This window comes from Epinephelus moara, chromosome 19 (assembly GCF_006386435.1).
Source record: "Epinephelus moara isolate mb chromosome 19, YSFRI_EMoa_1.0, whole genome shotgun sequence".
In the NCBI taxonomy this organism is placed as follows: domain Eukaryota; kingdom Metazoa; phylum Chordata; class Actinopteri; order Perciformes; family Serranidae; genus Epinephelus; species Epinephelus moara.
In genome coordinates, this window is record NC_065524.1 from 4,031,724 (window position 1) to 4,045,111 (window position 13,388).

At 42.3% G+C, this 13,388-nt stretch overlaps 2 protein-coding genes across 3 annotated transcripts in view; one reads left to right on the forward strand and one right to left on the reverse strand.

Moving 5' to 3' along the window:
* The window catches only part of pdzd8 (PDZ domain containing 8), a 114,398-nt gene that overhangs the window by 80,809 nt on the left and 20,201 nt on the right, over nucleotides 1-13,388 (reverse strand). Inside the window, exon 3 of the mRNA XM_050070674.1 lies at nucleotides 586-688. Coding sequence (XP_049926631.1) covers nucleotides 586-688 — 103 coding nt within the window. The remainder of the gene's footprint in view (nucleotides 1-585; nucleotides 689-13,388) is intronic.
* The window catches only part of borcs7 (BLOC-1 related complex subunit 7), a 1,032,483-nt gene continuing 1,024,859 nt past the window's right edge, over nucleotides 5,765-13,388 (forward strand). The window contains exon 1 of one of the 2 annotated variants that reach the window (XM_050070753.1): nucleotides 5,765-5,774. The gene's annotated coding sequence lies outside the window, so the exon portion shown is untranslated. The remainder of the gene's footprint in view (nucleotides 5,775-13,388) is intronic. The other variant, XM_050070752.1, reaches the window with a different exon arrangement.

Here is a 13,388-nt window from a genome sequence, read left to right on the forward strand (position 1 = left end):
GATCAACCACAGTTATGTTTTAACAGGAGCTGGGGGGCAAACACTTTTTCACACAGGGCCATGTAGCTTTGGATTTTTTTCTTCCTCATTAATAAAACCCTTCATTTAAAAACTGCATTTTGTGTTTACTTGTGTTATCTTTGACTAATGTTTAAATTTGTTTGATGATCTGAAACATTTAAGTGTGGAAAACATGCAAAAAAGTAAGAACTCAGGAAGGGGGCAAACACTTTCACACCACTGTATATACATACATATATACACATATATACATACACATATACACATATATACACACACACACACATATATATATATTATGGTGTATATATACACATACATATACACAATCCTGGCAAAGTCAAAGGTTTTCTTTTTTTAACTACTAATTTTTGTACCTTTAAACACTTTGTATTGTACATCAAATGTATACTTTCATGTTGATCTAGAAACAAGCACAACTCTAAAACTTGCTTTCTGTACCATGACGTATGCTTCCCTGCAACCCTAAACCAAGGGAATGAGAAGTGGAACAAGGAGGAAGAGAAGGAGAGTAAAGCAGAAATAATAAGGAGGAGAACCTACCCGTTTGATGGAGCTGCGAGTCTTCTCCTTCCACTGGTGGCTGCTCAGCTCCAGGGTGCAGTGAACATAGGTTTCTCTGTCATAGGAGCCCAGAATGAACAGTCTGCAGCAACATGACACAAGACACGTGAAAGCAACTGTGAGATTCTACCACAAACATGTGTAGAAGCACCAATAAAGTCAAAACAATATGCATTCACTGTGTATTTCTCTGTACCCACTGTTGATTTCTCTGTGCTCTTTTTACTGGGTTGAATTGGCCTGGACAGTGAGGAAAAGGTGATGTCACATATTTCTTTGCCCCAGCAGGATTAAGCAATATTTGAATCAAAATCTGATGACACTTTTTGGGTTCATTGGTTACCATTAATTAAATCTGATCATATGACACACACACAGTTCTGATGAAGCTTATTAGCGTTGAGTTTTCTAACTGCTGAATTTCAGTAAATAATATCTGATGTTTATCTCTATAGTCTATTGTCTTTTAAAATTACATGCCCCCCTTTTTTAACCTGCACCATAGCTTTTATACTGCACTATTTGGTGTAGTTGTCCTTGTTTCTCTGCACTTCCACCACAACGGAGACTGACTGCTGTATCATTTTGTTATTCATGATATATTCAGTATCATTTCAGCTGACCTTCCCTGTACAGTAATGTGCAGTAATACCTTGTCGTTCCATTGTGAGCAAACCTAATATGTAAATGCTTTTCATCATATCATTGGCAACATTATGGATTCAACAAGAATTATTTAATATATGCTGTGTAATAAATGAATACTCTCGAGACTTTTCGGCAACTCCAAGCACCGGTCCCATAACTACAAATGGACATGCATCAAAACCCAAACAGCTGCTGGCTTGACAGGTTTTACATGGTGCTGTTGTTGCCCTGTGCTGCTCTGTTTTTCTGTCTAGCCCTGTCTGTGTCCTTGCACCGTGACATCAGCTATAAATGTGTTTATCACTGTGAGAAAAAAATGGACGTATGGCTGAAGAACATTTGAAAAGTGTCAATAGTGTGAGACTCAAGGTCAATGCGTGACAGTTGGCAGTCCTGTTTAACATACACTACTCAAAAAATGAAGGGAACACTTAATGGTCTCAGTATAACATCAAGTCCGTTAAACTTAAAGGATATCAATCTGTCCATTTAGGAGGCATAAGTGACTGTTAATCAGTTTCACATGCTTTGGTGCAAATAAAAGTGACAACAGGCGCAATGGTGAGGCGAAGCAAGACAACCCCCAAAAAGGGAATGGTTTTACATGTGGTGGCTATAGACAGTTGCCCTCTCCTTAGCCTTCCTGACTGATTTTTCTCTAGTTTTCTGTGCTGCTAGTGTTCTTGTCACTACTGGTAGCATAAGGGGGTACCTGCAACCCAATCAGGTTGCACAGGTAGTGCAGTTTCTCCATCCATACGTGCAGTCAAAAAAAAGATTTGCAGTGTCTCCCATAGAGTGTGGCTACCCAATCCGAGCCTGACGGGTGCCGATGGTACCTGATGGGTTGGGCTGGGTTCGGTCAAAAATGTATAAATTGTATTCGGGCTCGGGTCGGATTCGGTCAGCTTTCAGTGAAAATGTAGTGTAAAAATAAATAAAATCCTATTGTCTGTCCTGTTTATTGCTTGGGGACTGTTATTTACGTGACAACACCTGAACAGAACACACACACACATTGGCTGTTTCTGCTGTTCATCTCTGAAACTCCAGAGACAGCGCCAGTAATTCTGTAGCAGTAGCAGTTCGGTCAGTTCGTGGTTCTCCTGACGGGCCAGAGCACAGAACTGGGCTGCGCACACTTCAACACCCTCTAGCCAAGCTCACAAACCTCCACCGGGCTCCCACACACTCAGCTGCTCGAGGGAGAACGGCTATTATATTTTTAACAGCTGATGACACTGCGTAATGTGTGTGTGTTTAAACATGGGCCAACGGGGGCCATACACACGACTGAGTCACATTATGAGTTGCTGCGATAAAATTCACCAAGTTGAATCTGCCTGTGATTTCAATTTTTAGGGCCCAAGCACCAACTGCAGGCAGGACAGGGTCTGTCAAAAGTTGGGAATAATCTATTTAAGACATTGATGATGCTTTACTGTGAAAACTGTGAGTTTTCGTTGAAGAGCATTGCCATGGTGTAGTGGCGAATTTTGATGCTTCGAAATAATGACAAAAGTTGCTGCAACTTGACTCCACGTCTGTATATCTTTTCAAAATTTCACACATATGATGAAAGTCCAGCCCTGAAAACATCCACAGAGGAACTCCAATCACACCCACCTATATGCTGATAAAAAGTCTTAAGACCTTGATGATACTCATAAATGAAGCTTTTGAGTTTTAATGAAACGCTGTCGCCATAGTGACACCCTATTCACTATAAAACAAGAAGTTGTTTTTAAGGGGCAAAGGATGCTTGAAAACTCACGAAACTTGCCACACAAATCAGAAGTCCTAAATTGTGTCGTCTGATACGATTTTTGCTTTGATGTGCCAAGGCGACTCAATCAATCAATCAATTTTATTTATAAAGCCCAATATCATAAATCACAATTTGCCTCACTGGGCTTCACAGCATACGACATCCTTCTGTCCTTAGGACCCTCGCAGCGGATAAGGAAAAACTCCCCAAAAAAAACCTTTAACGGGGGAAAAAAAACGGAAGAAACCTTTAGAAAGAGCAACTGAGGAGGGATCCCTCTACCAGGATGGACAGATGTGCAATAGATGTCGTACAGAACAGATCAACATAATAAATTAACAGTAATCCGTATGACACAATGAGACAGAAAGAGAGACAGAGAGAGAGACAGAGAGAGATGCAGGACAGACGGTAACGGTAATAGCTTACAACAATATTAATGAAAGTAATAATATTATAATTATGATTCTGGCTATTGTGGTACAACATGGTGAAATATATTAATATCTGATAGTATACATATGTGACAATAATCATATGTGTATAATAACAGTAGAAGTATGACTCAGTACCACCCCCTACAAAATTTCAACCGAGCAGCCCCCTGCAGTACGTTTTTCCTAGAGATATGAAAATTGGTAGGCATATGTAACAGCCCAAGACGAACAAAAAAGCCTCTTGGCTTTTGAACATACTTTTGTGCATTTCTGGCCATTTCCAGGGGGCGTATTTTAACAAACTCCAAGAGATTTCACCAGATCAATTTCAAAGTTGGTGTGTCCCATCAAAAAGCCTTAATTATGGAAAGTTGTTCGAAGCTTCAAGGTCTTTCAAGGTCTCACATTCAAAGACCTTGATGAAACTGACCTTTCGGGAGCAGAGTACCTCACCCGGTATGGGGACACCACGGCCTCCTCCTGGAGCTAGACCCGGGGGGAGAGCTCGCCAGCAAGCGTCTGGTGGCCGGGCCTTAGGCCATGGGGCTTGGTCGGGCTCAGCCTGAAAAGACAACATGGAGCCGTCGCCCTGTGGGCCCACCACCCGCAGGGACAGAAATCGGGGTCGGGTGCATTGTGTGCCGGGCGGCAGGCATGGGCGGGGCCCCTGGCGTGCGGATCCCTGGTGTCGTGGACTGGCTTTTGGAACGTGGAATGTCACCTCTCTGGTGGAGAAGGAGCCGGAGCTGGTGCGGGAGGTGGAGCGGTACCGACTAGATATAGTTAGGCTCACCTCCATGCACAGCACCGGTTCTGGAACCAAATTTCTGGAGAGGGGCTGGACTCTCGCTTTTTCTGGAGTTGCTCAGGGTGAGAGGTGCCGGGCAGGTGTGGGGATACTCACAAGCCCCCGGCTGAGTGCCGCTGTGTTGGGGTTCTCCCCGGAGAACGAGAGGGTCGTCTCAATGCGACTGCAGGTCGCAAAGAGAAGGTCTCTGACTGTTGTTTGTGTTTGTGCACTTCTGTGTGAGTCATGGACTGGCCATAACGAACACCATGTTCGAGCAAAAGGAGGTTCATAAGTGTACTTGGTACCCAGAACACCCTAGGCCAAAGATCAATGACCGATCTTGTGGTAGGATCAGCAGATCTGCGGCCGTGTGTCTTGGACACTCGTGTGAAGAGAGGAGCAGAGCTGTCAACTGATCACTACCTGGTGCTGAGTCGGATCAGATGGCGGGGTAGGCTGCCGGATAGACCTGGTAAACCCAAACGTGTAGTGAGGGTGAACTGGGAACGTCTGGCTGAGGACCCTGTCCGTGGAGTCTTCAACTCCCAACTCCAGGAGTTGGGGACATGGAGTCTGAGTGTTCCATGTTTAAAGCCTCCATTGTGGAGGCGGCTGCTAGGAGCTGTGGTCAGAAGGTTGGCGGTGCCTGTCAGGGCGGCAACCGAAGAGGGAGGCTGTCAGGCTGAAGAAGGAGGCCTTTCGGGTCTGGCTGGCCCAGAGGTCTCCTGAAGCAGCAGACAGGTACCGGTTGGCCAGAAGGGCTGCAGCTGTGGTGGTCGCTGAAGCAGGAGGAGTGCGGGGAGGCTATGGAGATAGACTTTCGGTTGGCCTCAAGGAAGTTCTGGTAGACCATTAACCAACTCAGGATGGGAAAGCAGGGCTTGTCCTAGGCTGTGCTCAGCAGAGAGGGAGAACTGCTGACCCAACTGGGGACATCGTCGAGCAGTGGAAGGAGCACTTGGAGGACCTCCTCAACCCGGCCATCACGTCCACTGTGAACGAGGCAGAGCCTGAAGACTCAGGAGAACTCTCGCCCATACATAAGTTGCTGAGGTAGTTAAAAAGTTCCCCAGTGGCAAGGCGCTGGGTGTGGATGAGATTGGCCCTGAGATGCTGAAGGCTCTGGGCACTGTTGGGCTGTCTTGGCTGACACGCCTTTTCAGTGTCACATGGAGGTCGGGTATGGTGCCTGCAGAGTGGCAGTCCAGGGTGGTGGTCCCCATTTTCAAAAAGGGGACCGGAGGGTGTGCTCCAACTATCGGGGTATCACACTGCTCAGCCTCCCGGGTAAAGTTTACTCCAGGGTGCTGGAAAGGAGGCTCCGACCGATTGTCAGAGATTCAGGAGGAGCAATGCGGATTCCGTCCTGGCCGTGGAACAGTGGACCAGCTCTTTACCCGTGCGAGGCTGCTGGATGGGTTGTGGGAGTTTGTCCATCCAGTCTACATGTGCTTTGTGGACCTGGAAAAGGCTTACGGCCACGTCCTTCAGGGGGTCTTGTGGGAGGTACTACAGGAGTACGGGGTGCCAGGCTTGCTGCTACGAGGCATCCGGTCCCTGTATGTCCAAAGTGAGAGCTGTGTCCGCATACTTGGTGTAAAGTCGAACACGTTCTCAGTGGGTGTTGGCCTATGGTCATCAACTCTGGGTAGTGACCAAAAGAATGAGATTGGGAATACAAGCGGTGGAAATGAGTTTCCTCCGTGGGGTGGATGGGCTCAGCCTTAGAGATAGGGTGAGGAGCTCAAACATCCGGAGGGAGCTCGGAGTAGAGCCGCGGATGGATGGATGGATGGATGGATGGATGGATGGATGGATGGATGTTCGAAGCTTTTGAATATGTCAAACGCTGTGGCCGTCGTGGGCCGGCACATTTCAATGTCTCCAAAATCACACAGGAAGCTGTTGTAACTTGACTTTACAGTGTCCAATCTGCCTCACTTCACATGCTGCATTAGTGGTGAAAGAGACATAAATGTCTAGAGCTGTAGTCAACCAAAGAAAATCTTGGTCGACTAAAGTCATACATAATCTTCAACTAATCGATTAGTCGTGGGGAAAAAAAAAATCTGCACGTTATTTTTACTTCTGCGGTGGTGTGTCTGTCACTCTGCAGTTACACCTCCAAAACGCTAGTCGGCGGTGGAGGACTGTGTTAAGTGCTGTAAAATTTAGTTGATTCAAAACACACATTAAATATGGCTTAATAGAGACAATTTCAAACACAAGTACACAAATCAGCTTCACTATAAGTCGCAGAATTGACAGACAAACACTTGTCTTTATCTGGACACATTTCCCTCACCAATACAACATGCTAACGTTATTAGCACAAGTCTATGGCATTTTACATTGTATAAATTAGCCTAGCGTCTAGTGATCTTTTCCTCTTCTCATCTAAAACCAGGGACAACGGCAACACTTAACAAAGGTAACGGCACACAGTTTGGCTCCATGACAACTCACAAAGTTCACTGACAAAACAACTGTCCTGTACTAAACACGTTTTCCAAGCAAATACAACACGCTAACGTTATTAGCGCCAGCCTATGACATTTTACATTGTATACATTAGCCTAGCGACGAGCAGAGATTTCCTCTGCTTATATGAAGCCAGGCTAAATCCCAAAGATCACACACAAGACTTAAAATGCTATTTTAGTGGAGGCTTTACTGTCTACACAATTTAGCGTTTCTGATCTATGAAATACAAGTAAATACAAGCTTCGTCTACACTGAGGGAAACGGTGTCAGTATACAGAGACTGCCGCAGGAAATAATAGATTAATCCTGGAAAGCTATTGATGTAGCACTTTTCTCCTTATGAAAGTAACATGCTGATTATTCGACCAATGAGAATTTGGTCGGACGAGAGCATGTTGACCAAATAATCGACTGGTCGACTAGGAGACTACAGCCATATAAATGTCAATATTTAATTTTTCATTTAGCACCACCTACTTACAGCAAGAAATTGAACATGTCCATATTTAGTACTGTGTGTGCGGCAGCAAAAGGCATTCTCATTTCATGTCCAGTGGAGGGCAGTGTGGCTCTGTTAATGGATGTGATGCACTGACTTGTATGATTTGCATGTTTGATATATCTGGAGTGTGCATTTTCACATCATAACTTTAGACATTTCACAAAGCATAAGAACGCAACATGCCTGTTGAGAAAGACAGAAACAACAACAAAAGTCGATCATAAAAAAAAACACAGCAAAGCCTTGAAAATTATATTTAGTGGAGCAAGGTTTCAGGAAGTTGTCATTACAGCTTAAAGTTAATATGATCAATCAAATAAAAAATTTTAGACATGTGAAATTATGACGGATGGAAATCACAAGTTTCAAGAAAATATATTGATTTTTTGGACAGCAATTTGCTGATATTACAAAGTGTGCCATAAAGTTTTCATCAGCAGTTTCTATGTACTGTAAGTATGTTTTTAAATTAACACATTGTTATCCTATTCTTATGGCAGGTATAGACATTTATGAACACAGGAGGCACAAAAGGAATGGTATTGAAGTTAATGACATTTGTCAGGTCTTCACAGCACCCACACTTGATGTAGAAAACACCATCTCACTCCTGCATGCAGTGTTTGACTTTCACAGAAAAGGACAGCCATGTCAGCCGGCGTCCTGCTAGCACCGCCGAGTTGCACAAAGGTGCGAGGGCCCGATCATCGCTGCTTGCAGCTTTAATTTACTTTGATTTTCTGTGTGATTTTGAATGCAGCCCTCAGTGGGTTGATGAATTTGATTTCCATTGACTGATGAATAGTCAAAAGACTAGTCAAAGAGGGTTTTTTTAGCTGTTGAGAGACCCCTGCACATCTCATCCAGGGCTGCACTGACTTTGCTGGATACTGAGCAATGGGGAAAGAAAAAAACTCTCAAAGGACCTGCAAGAAAAGGCAGTTGAACTTTACAATCAGGAAAAACATATAAAAGATTTCCAAAGATTTAAAAATGCCAATCATTAATTGTTCAGGACGCCAAGAAAAACTCATAACAACTTCAGCTGGAATACAGGCCTCTCTGCAGGAAAGTGGTTAGGGTTGGGTCGGTTCTCGGTAATACCAATTCGGTTCAGTACTCCGTCTTGGACCGGGGTTTTTTTTTTTTGAGACCGACCGGACCGCATACGCGGGCGGAACGTATGCAGAGCGGACTCCGCGGAGGTCCACCCGGTAAAAGCGGACATCCGCAAGCCCTGTGCGCGCAAAGCACGACCGCGCGGACTCCGCTCCGCACACCAGTGTCACACAAAAGTCTGCTAGGCATGTATTTTTCACATCGCGGGGATTTTTCACGGACATTTTTACAGGAAACTACAACGCGGAAGTGCGCTCAACTATGGAAGCCTGAATGACTGCGGACATTCCTCGCGGAGTCCACTCCGCTTATAGTACGCCCGAGTCTGTGAGGACCTGTGTCTGCCTCATCGCCAAGCGCACAGCGAGCAGGAGAGAGAGGGGGTGGGGCGGGGACTGAGTTAGGGGGTGCGAGTGCACCTGCGCCGAGGCCTCTACTGTAGCCTGGGGAGTCGATAATGGCGGACAATTTAGTCTCTAAGAAATCAAAGAATGCGCCACTATGGCAACACTTTGGCTTTGAGCCAGACAAAGGAGGCAACCCTTGTTTGCACTGATTGAGTAAGCTGCAAAATTTATCTGTAAGGAATAAAAGAAACAACGTGTTACTGTCACTCTGCTGTCATATGGTTGTTTTTTATTTTAAATGAGTCAATTGCACCCCCAAGTGGCGAAAATCTGGTATTACCGACTTGATGCGGTTTTTCACAAAAACTGGACCTTTTTTTTTTTTTTTTTTCATACCGACCCAACCCTGAAAGTGGTGTGGCTGTTTCTTATTGAACTTTCTGGTCACAACCAGAAATGCAACATTTGGCGAGGAGCCAACAAGGTCTATGACGAGAAGTACACCATCCCTTCTGTGAAGCATGGAGGTGGATCACAGATGTTTTCAGTACCTATGTCTACAGTGGCACTGATGCTTAAGGGGGCAACACGCTGTATTAAGAACTAAGGCAGTGTTTCCCCTACCATTATATTAGGGACACAGACACACACAGACACACACACAGACACATGCACGCACACACACAGGTGAGCACACTCCCACCAGCTGACAGAGAGCGTGCGTCGGATAATATGTCGCGTCAACCACCTGAAAAGCAGACAAAAATATCTGCGTTTTTTTTACACACTCCCAGGGTTGTGAAGATGGTGAAGAAGAAATGTTCCAATATTTAGTTCAATATACAGTTCAAATAATTGTTCAGTTGTATTGACTGCTGTCATTAAAAGAAACACATAAACAACATGATTCCTTTTAGTGTTTGTGTCAGTGTCCATCTGCCTGGTCACTCATGTTTTCTTTAAAGAATGTTACACATTAGGGGTGTAAATCACCAGCTGCATCACGATATGATATTATATCGATTCGTTTGGATGACGATATAATGTTTGCCAATATCACAAAGTCTGTCACAATATGATTTCGATTTGATTCAATTCAGGAGCCTGCGATCGATATGACGTGATATCATATGCCCATCTAACACAATCATTTACATCAACTCACAAAAACAACTAGAATATGATTTGACCATTTTATTTTTGAGCTCTTCCAGGTATCAGTCATTTAAATGAAAAACAGTATTCTTCTGTAACAAAAAATAATAAAAATAGACCTGTTCACTAAAGTCTCACATTTCTCATGTTTAAGTGAATTTCAAAATAAAGGTGTATCTTTAAGATGACGATATGGATCGATGTTTTCATTTTGCATCGATGTAATCGGATCGTTAATCAATGAATCGATGTATCAATGTGGATCGATGTATCGTTACACCCCTATTACACATGTTACAAATTCTGCCAAGCCTTTAAAATGTATCCAGCTTACAAAATATTCAATTCGTTCATCAATTGGATCTTTACATCTGAGGAGATAGAATGAGATCATTTTTGGCATTTGTTTAAAGAATGAGTCACAAGATTATGAAAACTGTTGCAGATAATTTTTTGGTTGATTGACCAATTGATGAATTGACTCATTAGCTGATCATTTTAGCTCTTGATCAGTATTTTCTCTTGCTCTCTTATATTGTCAGCAGTCTGTCATTAATTAAAAGCTGTAATCATACTAGAATTGCAATGGATAAAGCTGAAATTGAAATAGTAGACACTACCTGATTGTGTGTTGTGATACTGGAAAGAAAAGAAGATCACAAGAATGTATTTTTTTGCTACTGTTGCCCCCTGCTGTGCTGGAAAGTCAATGCCTCTGACGCTGATGACACAGAATTCTTGGATTGCTCAGTCTGAAATACAGTGTACCTCTGAAGAAACTCTGCTTTAGTTCAGGGACAGTGTGATACCAGCATGATCATCTTCAGAGACATGATGTTGGCTTCTCACAATAAGACTAAATGGGTGAATGCTTCCCTCTGCTGGACATTTACAGCACACTACAACTGATATTTTGACAGTAGCTGTCTAACAAGCACTTATACTGCAAGCGTATGATTTGATCTAATTAAACACTCAAATCAGCAGGCAATGTGAAAAGAGTGAACTTACCAATACAGAAGAAGGCGATGAAAGAGAGACTGTAAGATTATAATGGGCAGGACATGAATAATTAATGGATGAGCCTGATCTGATCATCCTGCAGTCTATTATACACACCCAACCATGGTTCAGAGCACACACAGACATACATACAACAAAGCAAATATAACTTGTATGTCTCTCCAAGGCAATAAAAGCCAGGCACCTAAGCTCACTGATTTGACTCTGTGACCAATCAAAATTTAAACATGCCAGCTTTGGACAAAGAAAGGACAGCCTAGTAAGTAAAAGTGTGGTCTGCCCAACATGTTGGGCTTCGTAGATGTTGTAGGGTTTAAAGACACCATATAATGGCAGCTAAGATGAGGGAACAGTCAAAATCCAGACTACATTTATATTCTGTGTTTCCTTTATGTCTAATGTCTGGCTCCATTAGATATTTGTTGAAACTGTATAGGTTTAATTTTTAGTAATATTAGGGGTGGGGGCAAAAAAATTAATACAGCATAGTATCACAATATTTTGTGTGGTGAAATTGTATTGATACATACACCAAGTATCAATCTGCTATTATATACATTATTCATTTTTGCAAATAAACATTTTATTTTTGCAAATAAACATTTTATTTTTGCAAATAAACATTTTATAAACATTTTATTTTATTTTCGGTACATTAGCTGGTGCTGATGGTTTTTTCCTGGTGAGGTCAGCAAAGGTTTCAGCGGCATTTGGCAGGAAGTTCATCAAAACAAAGATGGAGGCACCAGAGAAAGAAATCAGAAATGCGCCATCTGTGTTTAAATCAAATATCTGGACTCATTTTGGATGGAAAGGAGGACTTGGATATGACGCATTCAATTTGCAGGCAGTGTCATATGAGAATAAAATACTCTGGGAATACTATGAACATGAGGGCTCACCTCACACGCCATCATTCAGATGTAGCATAAGCCACTGACAGCCAAGCTAACGCTAAACCTGCTCCACCGAAAAATCAACCAACATCATAATAATATTATTACTAAAATTAATGATATTGTAGCTATTGTCATTACTGCTTGCCCTGCTTCTCTCTCTGTCTCTGTCTCTGTAGGTCTCTCTCCATCTCAATTTCCCTCTCCATCTTTCCCTCTTTTTATGTATCACTTTGGGATATGGATTACTTTAAATGTATTATTATTTATGATAAATTGTGATTTGTGATATTGGGCTTTATAAATAAAATTGAATTGAACATAAAACAAACTATCTAAGAATCCATCACAGTGGGCTTAATTGTCCAAGAGGCTTTTTTGTAGAGCACACTAAGCTGGATATGTGTGGCAAATTTCAAGTCAAAAGGGCATGGCCTTTTCAAAATTGCGTTTTGGCACATTAATTACAACGCCACCATGTAGCCGAATGAATTAATATTTCCTGGGAAGCATCTGTACATCATTTCCAGTTATTAGTAAAGTATCATGTTTCATAAACCAGCACAAACTCAATAGGGGTCTGCACCTTCAGGACTTGAACCCTGATTACTGCATTCTGTTGTATACACAATACATATGGAGTTAGATTTGTGTCTTTATTACACGTGAGAAAATAAATGATATGAGAGAAAAAAAAATGTTTGAGAGAAAAAATAATATTTGAGAGAAAAAGTTTTCACCCTGATAGCAAAAAATAATATTTGAGACTAAAAAAAGGTTTGAGAGAAAGTATTTTGTCATAGAATATAAAAAAATTAATCTGAGATTTAAAAAATGATTTCAGAGAAAAAAAACTCTCTCCAAAAAGTATTTTTTACTCTCAAATATTATTTTTTTTTGCTATCAGTGTGAAAACATTTTCTCTCCAAAAAAAAGTTTTCATTGCTCTTGTGTCAGGATTTTGCTTTCGCTGTGACAATAATGTCATGGGCGGGGCCACGTTCCTATTGGCCAGTCTCAATCGAATTGACAGCTGGGTGAGGATCATCTTGGGAGTCGAATTCAACTGAATCATTTATCCGCCATGGTCAATTCACCGGCATAGATGCGCTGCGTTATTTGGGAGTGGAGACTCCAATGTTTGGGTAAGATGATGACACACACAACTCCATGGGTAGCTAGCTGAGCAAGTTGGTTATCAAAATCATTCCTATAATGAATCCCTTTTCTCACCTAACGTTATTTTACCGAGATTGTGTTATTAACTGCACTAGCCAGCTAGCGTTAACTTTACATCTAGCTAGCTACCGTAAACCAGGTTATCCCATTAACCCTATGGGCCCTAGGCGTTTTTGGGGTATTTTTACTGCCTTTACTTTTAAGCTCATATCACAGTCATTATAAAGGCTACACATGCTATATCTTGTTTTTTCAGGTCAATCAGGGCTATCCAGATTTGCCATCATTCCATGTCCTTCTATGTGCCTGTATTTTATATTAATTTTTATATCAATGAAAAAAACAAATCCGTGTGACTAAATTCTTACATTTTTACATGTATCTCACCATAGCAAGTTGGAAGAAGACATATTCTGCCATATATGAAGAGGGGA